General features: G+C 40.2%; 1 protein-coding gene across 1 annotated transcript; it reads right to left on the bottom strand.

Moving 5' to 3' along the window:
* Positions 1 to 6,945: 6,945 nt before the first annotated feature.
* Positions 6,946 to 8,443, bottom strand: LOC109179746. The gene is made up of 3 exons (XM_019329242.1): positions 7,829 to 8,443; positions 7,143 to 7,533; positions 6,946 to 7,055 (listed from the first exon to the last, which is right to left on the bottom strand). Exons 1-3 carry the CDS (start codon positions 8,441 to 8,443, stop codon positions 6,946 to 6,948), a joined length of 1,116 nt encoding a protein of 371 aa, XP_019184787.1.
* Between the last annotated feature and the right edge of the window lie 6,565 nt (positions 8,444 to 15,008).

Below are 15,008 nucleotides of genomic sequence, written 5' to 3'. Positions count from 1 at the left end.
GACGAATTAAATATCCTAAAACTTTAAATTTAATCAAGGGAAGATCATAACAATTTATTGACTAAAGCAATCCTTTAGGGATTGATATAGGATATGTGTACATTCACTGTCAAGGTTTGGTCTAAGGGGTGACATAGTAAACTCAGAGCTCTTAATTTAATTTCTGGGTATATTCAAAATTGAGGGCTATAATTTTTAAATCCCAATATTTGAGATAAATTTCAATGCCCGAAACTCATGTGAAGCAATTTCTATAGCAAAAACCAACACAATAAATATGTTTGCCTTTGGACAAATAATCATAGACTTTTGAATCATGATTAAGTCAATATGATATTAGAGTCGTATATAAATTGTCCTAGCACTGTTATTCTATAATTAGTGCTATAAATTTGTCTTCTGGACAACGTTATCTTTATAGTTCATGCTATAGATCAACCTAAAACATAGAGTCTGATATAGATCACTACGCTTAGGCTCATATAATCTAATCATTATCACAAGAGAGTGAGCGAAGGTTTAGCATCTACCATGGTTGCAATAGGTGCTAGGCGCTAGTCGGGCGGTAGAGTAGCGCCTAGCGCCTAGACGGCCTAGGCGGGACCTAAGCGGCCTAGGCGGGGCTTAAGCGGCCTAGGCGGGGCCTAAGCGGCCTAGGCGGCAAACTTAAAAAAAGAAAAACAGTGCACGTGTGTAACTGCATATATGTCATATCACACACACACGCGCACACACACACACACGCATATATATATATATATATATATATATATATATATATATATATATATATATATATATATATATATATATATATATATATATGTCATATAAATGAAAAATATTAGCAAGGTCGAGTCGATCGGGTTAACTCGACAGAAAATGACGAGTTAACTCGGCGTAATCGGACGAGTTAGGCGCTAGGCGGGAGCCTAGGGGGAAAATCGCCATGGCTTAGGGGCGCCTAGCGCCTAGGCGCCGATTACTCGGTGTCTAGGCAGGATTTTTACAACCCTGGCATCTACAGGTGCAATCTAACAAAGCCATATCATTGTTTTGTGGTATGCAATCCCAATAATAAGATACCTCATGCTATGCTCAGCTCTTAACAATATAATATTAGAAGTTCACTTCATGGCCTATAGCTTACAAACGAAAATATTATGATGGTTTACATGACCACAAAGCACAAATAGTGTTTTCAAATTTGAACAAAAAAGGGTGAGCATTATGCAATATCTTGATTATATTGCTTACCATTAATAATAATATTTCAAGATATCTTGCCACAACCAAGTATTTCATAGCCAAATTTGATCAAATTAAATACTCCCTCTGTCCCATTTTATGTGTCTTACTTTCCTTTTTAGTCTGTCCCAAAATGTTGTCCACTTTCTAAAATTGAACATCACCATCATTCTACTTTTTTCAAATTACCCTTCTAGCTTTTGCTTTCTTTATTGTTTTTATTTTCAAAAGTGAAAAAGTGAGGGGCATAATTGGAAAGTGCATAACATTTACTTTAATTCATTAAAAAGCGTGCAAAAAGTAAATGAGACATCCAATTCGGGACGGAGGGAGTATTCAGATTATACCTCAGAATTCATGTAAATAAATTTAACACATAAGAGGTACCATTCTGAGCTGCATTTTGCGTACCAGTATTGACAAATGGCACGGACCGTAAGTTTGCACCAGAATTATGCAAAGTATTATTAAAAGCTGAATTTAAAGGTGCAGCATAATTAACGCTACTCCTTGGTCCTAATGGTGGTGCATTAGCTGTGTGGTTTCCACATGTTGCTTGTGGCCGTGAACTTGCAACAATAATGGGATTAAAATTCCCATTTTCATGCTCACCAACAAGACGTGTAGGCATACTAGGGGGGCACATTTAGGCTTGCATTAGTACCATTACTATCAACAGTATGACTTGATTATTAGGAGCATGAGTAGTCACATCAGTAGCTTTTGAAATATAAAGTAAGGGTGTGTTTGGTTGACGGGTTTTGCTCACATGAATGGGTATGAAAGTGATTGTTATTGTTTGGTTGATAGGTTTTTAGAACACTACTATGCGTTTCGAATACCCCATTAATTGAAAAACACATACCCAAATAAATTGAGGGTTTCATTCCCTTATTTCATCTCAAGCACTACTATTAGTAACCATTCCCATTCCACCCTACTACCAAACATGCTAAATATTTTTACCAAAACCCATTACCATTACCAAGTATTTGATACCCATTCCAATTCCGATTCCCATGTGCGAACCGAACACACCCTAAGTGTTGGCACTGTGGTGTGAGCAATTTGGGCAGCCACATTACCATAAGTAACTTCTTTGATATTGAATGGTATTGCTGTCATATATGAGTATGTTAAAGAATATTTGACAAAGCATATATAGCGTCAAAATTCAACCAATACGAGCTCTAGAAGCGCCACAAAATTATCGTGCTGATAACGTGTTGAGAGAATATCTAGAATATATCTACAAATCTAATAAGAGCCAATAATGTTAGGGCCTTAACTGGAACAAAAAAATGTCGATAGTAGTTGTTTCCTAAAATGAATGGTTCATATTATTTTAATTTTGGTATTTTTAATAATTTTCCTTATTTACCATCTATTATATTATTTTCTTCCATTAAATAACCCTAAATTCCGTTAGTATATGTTGGTCCCGGTCGAAAGAGAGTCTAGGGGGGGGGGGGTGAATAGACTCTAATCGATTTTTCAAAGTAACTCCTTTCGGAGCGAGGCACAACGGAAATGGTGTTTTGTTTTAGATATTCTTTGCACACTTTCGTTAAAGCAAAAACTTAGCGTTTGGTCGATATGATATGTAATGCACGAAAGTAATAGCTGAATGTAAAGAGATATGGAGAGAGAGATTTTTATAGTTGTTCAGTTGTTAACGAAGCCTACTCCACTCTTCTTTCACAACTTGTGAAAGGGTTTGCACTATCACTCCTAGTACAAACTATTTCAAGTTGGCTTCCTTGATCACTAAGCCGGACAGCCAATTGGAAGGTTTTTCAACTCCTCGAGTTTACTCCGCCTCTATCAACTTCTTCCTAAGTTGAGTTGTTGGAAAGATAGTCTGATGTTTCTTCAACAAGTTGAAGCCTTGTCTTGACGTCTAGATTGATCTTCACTTGAGAAATTACAAGACTGCTTCAGGTTGTGAAGTATGGAGATAGATATGTCTTTGAAAAACTTCATAATATCACTGGTTATGAAAAGCTTTAGGAAATGAGACTGCTTGAAGAGCTTTTCTTTGGATTGCAATAGTGAATTAACTAGCACCTTCTTGAATGGTGAAGAGAGGTATTTATAGGTGGAAAAATTCATCCGTTGGAGGGAGATGAAAATTTCAAACCTAATAACCAGTGATTATTACCCAGTGGGCATTGGGCATTTAATGCACTTGTACTGTATAGCCGTTGGAGCCAAAAGCATTATGGATTTTGTCCTTGATCTCTGACAAGATGGTACAAGACTTTTAATGCTCCTTGTCTTTTGTGAAAATCATTCCTAGGACACTTTTTGTCCGAATGATTTTCCCATCCGAGTCATAGACAACATTCTCATTGCTTCACTTAATAAGTGTTGTCTTTTACAAGTCTGTCTTTGACTTGTTCGCTCGGGAGTGAGGAATGAAAGATTGTCCTCATCTTTCGTCCTTTCTTCTTAGATGAAGGTTCCTTTTGTAAAAGCAGTCTATCCGAGACTTGCTCAATCCTTCTTTCGTCTGGAAGCATCTCTCGATCATCTTGTTATCTTCAAGTCTTCATGTAGATCTATTATACTAGTCTCGGGCAGGATTTATACACCTCATGGCTTTGTTATAGGAGACTTATCTAAGAAATGAAAAATAGGGGTCTACAATCTAAGACAGTTTGGTATCATCAAAATCTAAATACACTTGTTCCTAACAGTATAAACTTTAGTAACGGAATATTCCGTTAACTATTTATTATTCTTAACATACTCATTAATTTATATAAGAAATGTCTTAGGTTCGAACCCCATCTCAATTAAAATTGGCATAATTGTTAAACATACATTATGAATATGTTAAAATGTATTAAAAGAATATAAAATAATATAAAATTTAACATAAACTTTGGTCAAATAATTACCCCGACTAAATACCTAGCATTCAAAGTTGAGCATCAAAAATTATAAATCATGAACTTAATCATTTGATTTTCTTGATTTTTTTTAGGGTTTAATTAATCTTCTTTTGATTACCGACCGAGCACTCCAGATGACCGATCATGTACAAACCGGCTGAGTCCCTCAGTTTGTTACAATTGATTATAGAGTTTATGAACTTGATATTTATTAATGTAAGCTCATACAACTATAAATAGTGTACAGAGGAGGAAAGCTAGAGAAGTACTTACAACAACTATTCTAACCTACAGAGCTATTCAACAGGAGCTAAAATAGAGAGATAAATAATGTGAGCCTCCTATGTTCTTAATACGCCCCCGCAAGATGGAGGACCCATCGGAGACTCCAATCTTGGATCGAAAGAGATGAAACGCGGAGCGACCCAAGGGTTTAGTAAGGAAGTCAGCAAGCTGATCCTTTGAAGGGATGTGCTGAACCACCAGCGAACCATTAGCAACCAAGTCACGAACAAAGAAGTAATCGAGTGCCAGATGCTTCATACGTGAATGGAACACTAGGTTCTTGCACACATATGTTGCGCTAAGATTGTCGCAGAACATAAGCGGAGGTTTCACCAGCTGCAATTGAAGCTCACGAAGCAAACTTTTCACCCACAGGACTTCTGCAGCAGCATTCGCCAAAGCCCGGTATTCAGACTCCGTGGAAGAGCGCGACACAGACTTCTGGCGAGCAGACTTCCAAGATATGAGATTGGAACCAAGATACACCAAGTATGCCGTGGTGGAACGACCATCAGTAGTGCAGTCACCCCAATCAACATCTGTATACACACTGAGTGACAAGGGTTGCCCAGCACGGAGGAACAAGCCATGACAAACCGTACCCTTCAAATAGCGCAGCAGCCGTTTAGCAGCCTGCCAGTGCAATTCCGTAGGAGAGTGCATGAACTGCGAAAGACGATTGACTGCATAAGATACATCTGGCCGAGTGACAACCAGGTACTGCAACAAGCCAAGGAGACGCCGAAACTGAGTGACGTCAACCAGTGTTACACCAGACAGCGTAGACAGCAACTTGTCCGAAGTAGCTAGTGGTGTTGAAATAGCCTTTGCACCATCCATTTTAAACCGAACCAGAATATCAGTGACATATTGACTCTGAGTCAGAAATAGACTAGCAGGTGTTGGAACCACCTCAACACCTAAGAAGTGATGTAAGGGGACAAGATCTTTGAGAGCAAACCGGGCTGACAGAGTGCCAACAAAGCGATCAAGCCAAGCAACATCATTACCTGTTAAGATAATATCATCCACGTACACCAGGAAATAAACGATAACAGTATTAGCAGAATAGACAAAAAAAGAAGCATCTGCTTGTGACTTCACAAAGCCACAACGTAACAAAAACTATGAAAGCTCCAAGTACCAAGCTCTAGGTACCTGCTTGAGACCGTATAGAGCTTTAGTGAGTTTACTAACATGGGACGGAAACGAAGGATCCACAAAGCCTGTTGTTGTTCCATAAACACCTCCTCATGCAGCGTCCCATGAAGGAACGCATTATTAATATCTAACTGGCGCAAAGTCCAGCGATTACTCAAGGCAATAGTCAAAACCACACGGATGGTCACTAGTTTCATAACCGGGCTATAGGTTTCAAAATAATCCCCGCCAGCAGTCTGCAAGAAACCTTTAGCCACAAGTCGTGCTTTGTACCAATCGACCGACCCATCCGGTTTATGCTTGACACGATAGACCCACTTGCAGCCAATAGGGACAGCTGCGCCGCGGGGAACCAATTGCCATGTTTTGTTACGTTGGAGCGCTTCAAACTCCTCATCCATCGCCTTCCTCCACCGAGCGTCTTTAAGAGCCTGGGCGACGGTAGAAGGTTCTAAAGTGGGTGGTAAGGGATGTGACGTGACTTGGTTAATGACATAGCCAGAATACCTAGGATTAGGACGACGCTGCCGGGAAAAACACGGAGATTATTCTGTGGTTGAGAAGTTTCGGAGGTTGTGACGGGCTGGGAGTCAGACACGGATTGGCCTGCATGTTGACCACTTTGTGGAACAGTGGTGGTCGACGAACTGGACGCAGCTGACTGTGTTGGAACTGGAGTTGGAACTGGTGTTGGAACTGGAGTTGGAACTGGTGTTGGAACTGGTGTTGGAACTGGAGTTGTAACTGGTGTTGGAACTGGTATTGAAACTGGAGTTGGAACACCTACCAGAGCAGGTTGCGGGTAGTCAGCTACGTTAGACTAAGACGTACTTGGAGAAGGAACAAAGGTTGGCACAGGTGATTGTGTAGCCGGGGGAACGTTCTCAACCTGTGTAGACAAAGGGGATGATTTGAAAACAATATTGCGTGATTCAGAACCATGTAAAGCAGATGGTGAGTTGGTAGATGCTTCCTGCAAATCTTTATAAGGAAATACATGAGGCACAAACCTAACATGCCTAGATACATAAATCCGATTGGAACTGGGATCCATACATCTATAACCCGATTGAGTGTTGGAGTAGCCAAGAAAGACACATGGACGCGACTTCGGTTGTAGCTTTTTGGTGTTATAAGGACGCAACCATGGGAAACATAAACAGCCAAAAGGTTGTAACTTACTATAGTTAGGCGACTGATGAAACAGGATGTCAACCAGAGACTGATTACCCAAGACCGGTGTGGGGAGCCGATTGATGAGATAGACGGTTGCCTGAAAAGCGTAGGTCCAGAACGAAAACGACAAGGATGCGGAGTGAAGGAGGGCCATACCGGTTTTAACCACATGCCTGTGTCATCGCTCTGCGACACCATTATGCTCAGGAGTGTGTGGTGGGGTGGTGAAATGGGAGATACCATGGGTGTTCAGGAATGGTATAAGTTTTACAAATTCTCCCCCATTATCTGAGTAAATAGAGACAATCAGAAAACTAAAATATTTTTCCACTAATTTTTTGAACTGAGTAAATATTGTAAAGACATCTGACTTACGTTTCATGGGGTACAACCAAATGTATTTCGAAAAGTGGTCAACAAATATTAGATAATAGTAAAACTCATCAATAGACTTTCCCGTAGGTCCCCATACATCAGTATAGACTAACTGTAGAGGTTTAGTGCTAACTAGAGTATTTTTGGCAAAAGGCAGCTTATGGCTTTTATGAATATTGCAGGAAGAGTAGTAGAATTTTCGCAGAGATGACATAGAAACTGGAACATTACAGCGTTGCAACACCTTATTGGACGGATGACCAAGCTGTTGGTGCCACTGAGACAAAGAGGACAACTGCGCAGTGTGTACTGTTGGGTGAGACGCAACAGGTCCATAGTAGACACCATTATTGTTCACTCCCTTCAGTAGCGTAGTCCCGGTTTGAAGATCCTTAACAAGAAAATGGGAACCAAAAAATTCCACAGACACACGATTAGTCTTGCACAATTGGGATATGGAAACCAAGTTAGTGTGTAACTGAGGAACATGCAAGATATTTTCTAAGGTAAGGACAGAGGATGGAGTAGGGATAACAGACTGGCCAATATGTGAAATATGTAGGGAATTATCATCACCCAGGCGGACCTCATCAGGTCCATTGTACTCAGAGATTGACTGCAGTGACTCGAGACTAGAAGTGTGCGTGATGCGATGCACCGCTGTCAAACATCCAGGGTGGAGATACTTGCGCAGACTGGGCTGTAGGTGGTATCTGGGTGGTGAGGACGTTATGCTCTTTCAGGAACCTAGCCAGCTTGCGGCAAACTTTCGTCTCATGTCCTGCAAAGTTACAAAACTTGCATGTAACAGTGGGCCGATTAGTGTCACCTTGTTGCCAAGTCGATCTGTTGGCTCTGTAATTGTTAGTATTGGTACGAGCATTGCGATTGAAGTTCGACTGTCGCTTGTTCCGAGGGGACGAAGTCCGCTGGGTAGCATTGGCAGTTGCTAGCAACTGGCGTGAATCATCTGCATCCTTCAACTGACGTTCATGGTCAGTTAAGACATCGGCTAACTCACCCAACGAGAGAGGTTTCTCACGAACGCGGACTGCAGAAATGATGGAGTTGTACTCTTCTCCTAACTGAGTCAGAATGTACACGAGCAAATCGTCCTCAGACACCGGACATTGTGCCAAGGCAAGATCGTCAGTTATGGCTCGCATATCATTGAGATATGCTGAGATAGACCGAAAACCGCTCGGGTTTCTGGTTAGCTTGGCCTTGAGGGAGATAATACGTCCTCGGGAGGCACTAGCATAACCTGCAACAAGGCGTTGCCACGCATCATGAGCCGTCATGGCCGACGAGATGAGCGGCTGAATTGTATCAGTACAGCTTCCTAGAAGCGTACTAACAATAATTTGGTCTTGTCGGTACCAAATTAAGTGATTAGGATCGGTGACGGATTGAGCATCGTCCGAGAATTTCGCTGGTTCCTTGGTGGAACCTTCAACGTAGCCCAGGAGATTGAGGCCAACAAGAGTGGCGTGAACTTGCCGGCGCCAAACTGGGAAGTTGGTGGTGGTGAGTTTGATAGGAAAGTGAGTGGGAGCATTTTGCTGGATGATCTCATTGGTGTTGGTGGAAGCCCCTTGATTAGAAAAAAAGAATTCTTTCGTAGGAGATTTCAAGCTCTGGATACCATATAGAGTTTATGAACTTGATATTTATTAATGTAAGCTCATGCAGCTATAAATAGTGTACAGAGAAGGAAAGCTAGAGAAGTAGTTACAACAACTATTCTAAACTACAGAGCTATTCAACAGGAGCTAAAATAGAGAGATAAATAATGTGAGCCTCATATGTTCTTAATATTGATCTAGTTGCCGTCTTGCCAACTACGATCAAGATTGGATTTTGAACAAAGTTGTTGATTCTGTCTGGTTGCCTGGTTCCATTCTCCTCACCGGTTGTCTGCTTCGACTTTGCTCTTAATATGTGACTTCCCCTTCTTTTCCAAATTTGTGGGCAACAAAATGAAAGACTTCCAAGTAACGGGTCTCCTTTCCCAATCTTTGCCAAGTTCTGCAATGTGTATGTACGTAGGTCAAAGCTTTCTTATACTTTGAGATGGTAAGTTAATGGCATTAAATACCACTTGCCCTAGCCCTCCTTTGTGCCTTCCACGTATACACTACGTGCCATACTTGTCATGTATGTATATTTTGTTGGAAAAAATAGCTTGAAATGGCATTTTAAGTGGCTATTTTGTGGTACAATTATCAGTGGGGATCACTTCCGATTTGGGTCGGGTCAAAGTGGATTCGGGTTCTTCGTAGTGAGACGAAGAGATTGATATATTGTACGCTCAAAACGGATAATGGGTGAATGAGATATTGATTCTCAAAGTAGACCCATTTGAGTTGGAAAATGAAGGGAAAAAGTGAGCTTTTGTCCCACATTGGTTTGGGAAGAGGATTTGCCCCACTATTTATACATGAGCTCTTGTTAAGCTTATTAAATTGTATAGCATAGAGGCTCTCTTTCGCGCGCGGGAAAGGAGTGCAAATCAAATCCCAGAATGAGATCGAAAAGACTTGGATCAAGCCTAATCTCGTGTGCAGAGTCTCGATCTCATTTTCCAACTCAAGCCACCACTGGTTTCAGTATTTCGTGGGGGCCCCACGAAATGAAACAATGAAACATTGTTTCATATTCATGGTGCACGAATGGGGGCCACACGAAATGAAACAATGAAATACTTGTTTCACATTCGTGCACCACGAATGGGGGCCACACGAAATGAAACAATGAAACATTGTTTACATTCGTGGTGCACGAAGTGAAATAATTTCACTATTTCGTGGTGGCCCATGAAATGAAACTTTGGTTTCGTGTGAAACTAGAGTTTCGGCTGTGGCCGAAACATGTGACAACATGGGTTCAGCCTTGGGGGCCGAACCAGCAACAGGCTTTTTGCCTTCTGCTTTTAGACCGTTGTGAGATTAAATTCAACCGTTACGGAATTAAATCCTCTATTAATTCCAATTTTTAATATTTGAATTTAAATCTTGGATAATGGCCATGTTGTTTCAAGAGTTACAAAATTGGTTTTTAAAACCAATTTAAATGCCATGATGAATGCTATTCATTCTTTGATCCCTATATAAGAAGGGGTAGAGGGAGCAGATTTTTATAAGAAAAAGAAGCACGAAGTGGCAGAACACACAACATGAAATCATATTTTCCAGCTTCAAAAACTCTGCTTCTACTCCTTTCTTTGCCTAGCTGTGTTCAAGCCTTTGCTCTAGTTCGCCGGGTTCGCTCGTTTGGGTGCTCAAACGTCGAACCGTAGCGCGTTTTATCCTGGGAAACCTAGGCCACGACGCTCCTAGCACTTTTGGGAGGTGGCAAATAAGGTTTTAAGGAAAGAGTGGTCTCTTGACTCACGCTAAAAACCCTTACCCAAACACGAGCCAATCTTTCCTTCTTTCGGTTTTGGATTATGCTTCTAAGCAAAAATCCTCCTATTATGTTTTAGTTTGGTTGGAATTATAATCTGTGTATTATAAATTCCATTTGGTTTATATGTATATATCTTTTTCGTAGATATTCATGCATATAACCATGGTGGTCTGATTTATATATATATTTGTGTGTATATATATATATATTTCGGATATAATATATCGAATAATATTTTATATACTTCGTGTGTGTATATATAAATATTATTTTACGATATTAAATCGATTTTTGGTTCATTATCACCAACAATCTTAAAACCTTACAATTTTGATAATGAACAAGTCGATGGATTCCAAAAGTGTTGGATCCGTGAATGTTGCCGGAGGTGCACATTCAAATGGTAGGAACGGCAACGAGGTTGCACATTCCGTGATGCCGGTTGACGGCGGCAACGTTGGAAATAATATTTCCATGGGAGTTACAAAAACACACGATGGTGCTCTGGAGAACTTTGGTTCACGATCCGGTAGACCTGTGGCTGGTGACACACAATTGGTACCTATTGTGTTGTCTAGTGGATCGGCTAAAAGCCATGAAGGATCCTATGATGGTGTAATGACTACATGGTCTGAGGACTATGGTAGTGTTACAAATGACTTCAACCGCAATCGAAAGAAACTCAAGCGGAAGCTTAGCTTTCAAGAAAATTACGAGAAGAAGGAAAAATGCCATTATGAAGCGAACCGTCATCCTGGTGAGAAGGTTGAGGAAAACTTTGCTATGTTTAAAACATGTGGATGGTTGGACGAGTGAGGTCACAACCATAGGTACCCCCGATGTGCGCGATGGACCACCCTTTGTGGAGTGGATGGTTGAGAATGGAACAAGGCACACGGGTTTGAAGGATTACTACGAGATAGGAATAATGGAAATTAGTTTCCAATGTATTTTCCTATTTATTTATTTTGAATAAATGTTGTAGTATCCTTGGAATATTTTTATTTGAATAAAAATATAATTGTTCCATTGAGTTGAATCTTGGTACATACGAATTATTAACTAGAATAATGTCAAATGTATGAAATCATTCAATATGGGCGCGTAGTGCATCACGGGGCATTATGTGGAAAATGCTAAAATGGCTTAACGGCTGGAACGAAATGTAACAAGCGTGTTACATGTTTGAAATCCCGTAAAAGGACTTCGGTTCTAGTTCATGTAGAACGATACGGATTTCAAGGATCAATTTGTCAAAAAATTGGGATAACTATATAATCGTGAGCTTCACAGCTCAAGTATTGAATATTTTATATAATATTCTAAGAACGATTATATGAGTTTGATTCAACTAGTCGGAAATTTGGTTGATTTGTTCTTGTTAATTGTGTTATATTTAACTTGATCAAAATTCCAAATTATACTAGTATGAAATATGATTTGAGACAAATTGTTGGGACGTCAAATTAAGCCTGAGCTTAATGGAAAATGCTAATTAAATTTGGCATTATTGAAATGCTAATTGTGGTGCTTAATAGCACTGGACGTCCAAAATGTTGAATTAGCATTATGTAAGAGGCTAATTAAATTTAGCATTACAAAAAAATGTTATGTGATTAACACGAAAGGAGGCTTGGCTAATTGTGTAATTAGCTAATAATCCTTGTGCTAGGTAGCACTGGAATTATAAATTAAGCAACCGAATGTTGCTGTGAATTTATAATTTAAAGCAATAGAGATTGCTTGGGAATCGGCGCGTTAGTTTGGGAGCAATGATTCGTGCTTGGAATAGCATGTTTCATGCTTCATTACTAAGCACTGATTCGTGCTTCAATTTTTGGAAGCAATGATTCGGGTTTGTGGCCTTTCGGTCAAAAACCGAATGGATTCGTAAAGGCTAATCTGTCAGCTTCTACGAGATGTGTTAACGTGTAACACATGTTTATTCTTTATGAGAATAAAATGGATAACCAAATTAATTGTGAATTAACGCGGTTACGAACGATCGATGTGGTGAACATGAAACACCGATTGGTGATTTCGGCACAAGCGTTAGTGTCGTACTCGAGCGTACGGTACGGAATTCACCTCAATCGAACGTTGTTGCCGAACATAAAATATCAAGACGTTGATAAGTTCGGGTCTACCTCAAAGTTTGAGGGGTGAGACAATACTTTGGACAAGTAAATACCTTTTAAATAAGGTTGCCCACATGAAATTCTTACGAATTGTAGGTACGTAGGAAGTTTTCTACTAATGCCCGAAATGTGGGGGTGTCTTGCCAAAGGTGTGTATTGGTTATTAGTATACGAGTCCATGAGTTTGGATGTACATAAAAACACGAAAGATTGATTCAAGAAATTCATCGTTCTTGGAAGATGTATTTTTGTGAAGGATCAATAAAGGACCTAGCACGTTGAAAGGAACTTTCGGCGTAGCTATGGTTGAAGGGTGTGAAAGAGAACCCGAGCTCAAAGCTAGACGTAGCAAGAGAGCTAGGATTGAAAAATCCTTTGGTCCATATTTTCTGACGTACATGTTAGAGTGTGATGCGCACAATCTAACTTGTTTACTAGAAAAGAAATTGGATTTTCTGACATGGTTGTTAGAAAATGAGCCTCGAACATATGTAGAAGTGGTGACTTCTACAGGTGGACCAACCCGAGAGAGGGTACTGAGAGTGAAGTAGATTCTATCTTAAAAAATCATACTTGGAACTGGTTGTTCTTCCTCCAGGTTGTAAAACCTCGGGATCCTAAGTGGATCACTAGTCGGAAGATAAAACTGGTTGGCTATATTGAATTAAAATGGCCGGGCTTGTAATTTTAGATTACATGCAACGCGAGTGCCACAATTACTTCAATAGATATTCTCTTGTGATGAGAATGAAATCCATTAGAATGATATTTGCCAAAGTCGTTTAGCGAGACTTGGAAGGTCATCAAAATGGATGTGTCGCTTTCTTAGTAGACATGGAACGACCTGAGGGTTTGTGGTTCCACGATGTGAAAAGAAAGTGTGTAATTGGTAAGGTCGTGGTATGATTCGGAACAATTGCCTTAGTTTTTGGCATGTGAGGTTTTGATCATGCAATGATGACCAACGAGTTTAGTATAAATAAAAGTGACCAGTGGGTCTACGTATTGCGTACGATAGACGGTGATATCACTGTTTGTTTATACACGATAAACTCAACGTGGGTAGTAATGATCAAATGATCAATTCTACCAAGAACATGTTAAATTCGAGATTTGATAAGAACATGTTAAATTCGAGATTTGATATGAGAGGTGTGAGTTTGGCAGATTTAATCTTCGAGATTAAAATCGTGAGAAGACCGTATGGTCTCGTGTTAAGCCAATCTCATTAAGTTTGATTGAATCCTTGTAAAGGATGATAATCAAGTGGCTTGGACACCGTTAGATGCTAACGAACAACTAGCCAATAATCATGGAGATTGTAATTCTCGTGGAGAATACATTCAGGTTATTGGTAGTTTAATTGTATCAAATGGGTTGTACTAAGCCAGATATTGCCTTTGCGGTTAACGAACTTGGTAGACATCTGAGTAACCCTAGTGATGCGCACTAGAAGACAATAGTGAGAGTTATGAGATACTTGAGGTATACTCGTGACTTTAGACTGCACTACGTGTAGATATCTAGCTGTACTTGGAAAGTATAGCACGTTAAAGGGATATCAAAGGATGATAAATCCATCAAAGACTACGTGTTTACGTAGGCAAGTTTAGTCGGTGGGATGGAAATTCTCGAAATGATTTGTGATAGCTAATATCCGACGGGATCTAAGCTGAGAGCCTTACACTCGTGTCGCGAACGAGTAGGCCGAATGGCTATGCCATTTTTTCGGGAATGTCCCAAGAGGTAAACTCGTACCTCCAATTTGTGTGCGTTGCAAGAGTCAAGCCAAAATTGGTTAAGTACAGAGTTAGATGTGGAATGATAAGTCTAGACTTATAAGTCGTTGACATAATACCATTAAACAATTTCTCACAACAGGGGTTATCTCTATTGACTACGTGGTGTCAAAAGATAACGTAACGGCCGCTAACTCGCTAACCCGAGTGTATGCAAATGGTTGTTGAGAAGTTGGAACGAGGAATGGGTCTAAAGCCCTTGGACTAAAAGTTCTATAGTGGATACCCAACCTAGCTGGCACTTAGGTTCAATGGGACAACTAAATTATGGAACGGAGCGTGTCACTGTGGGGGTCTCGGACTTCCTACCACTCCTCGTTAGAAACAGTGACTCCCGCACGAGGCTAGCACGTTGATGCTTTAATGATTCTTGAGTATGCGGGATACTCGAGAAAGAATCACCTATGTAAGAGAGAAGTGAGGGTCGCTTCAAAGGAGAATTGTTGGGCACAATTCAATAGAAACTCTCGCAGAACCAGGAACGGTGACCCACGACCAAAATGGGCACACTCATGAGAACA

Source organism: Ipomoea nil, unplaced genomic scaffold (genome assembly GCF_001879475.1).
Source record: "Ipomoea nil cultivar Tokyo-kokei standard unplaced genomic scaffold, Asagao_1.1 scaffold0980, whole genome shotgun sequence".
Taxonomy (NCBI): domain Eukaryota; kingdom Viridiplantae; phylum Streptophyta; class Magnoliopsida; order Solanales; family Convolvulaceae; genus Ipomoea; species Ipomoea nil.
The sequence above is the reverse complement of the archived record's forward strand: the minus strand, read 5'-3'. Positions and strand labels throughout refer to the sequence as shown.

Coding starts and splice junctions, on each gene's coding strand:
- LOC109179746 (XM_019329242.1), bottom strand. CDS start 8,443: ATGACGGCTCATGATGCGTGGCAACGCCTTGTTGCAGGTTATGCTAGT. Junction 7,534..7,828: donor CTACAGCCCAGTCTGCGCAA/GTATCTCCACCC, acceptor TTTCTTGTTAAG/GATCTTCAAACCGGGACTAC. Junction 7,056..7,142: donor TTGGTTGTACCCCATGAAAC/GTAAGTCAGATG, acceptor CTATTTACTCAG/ATAATGGGGGAGAATTTGTA.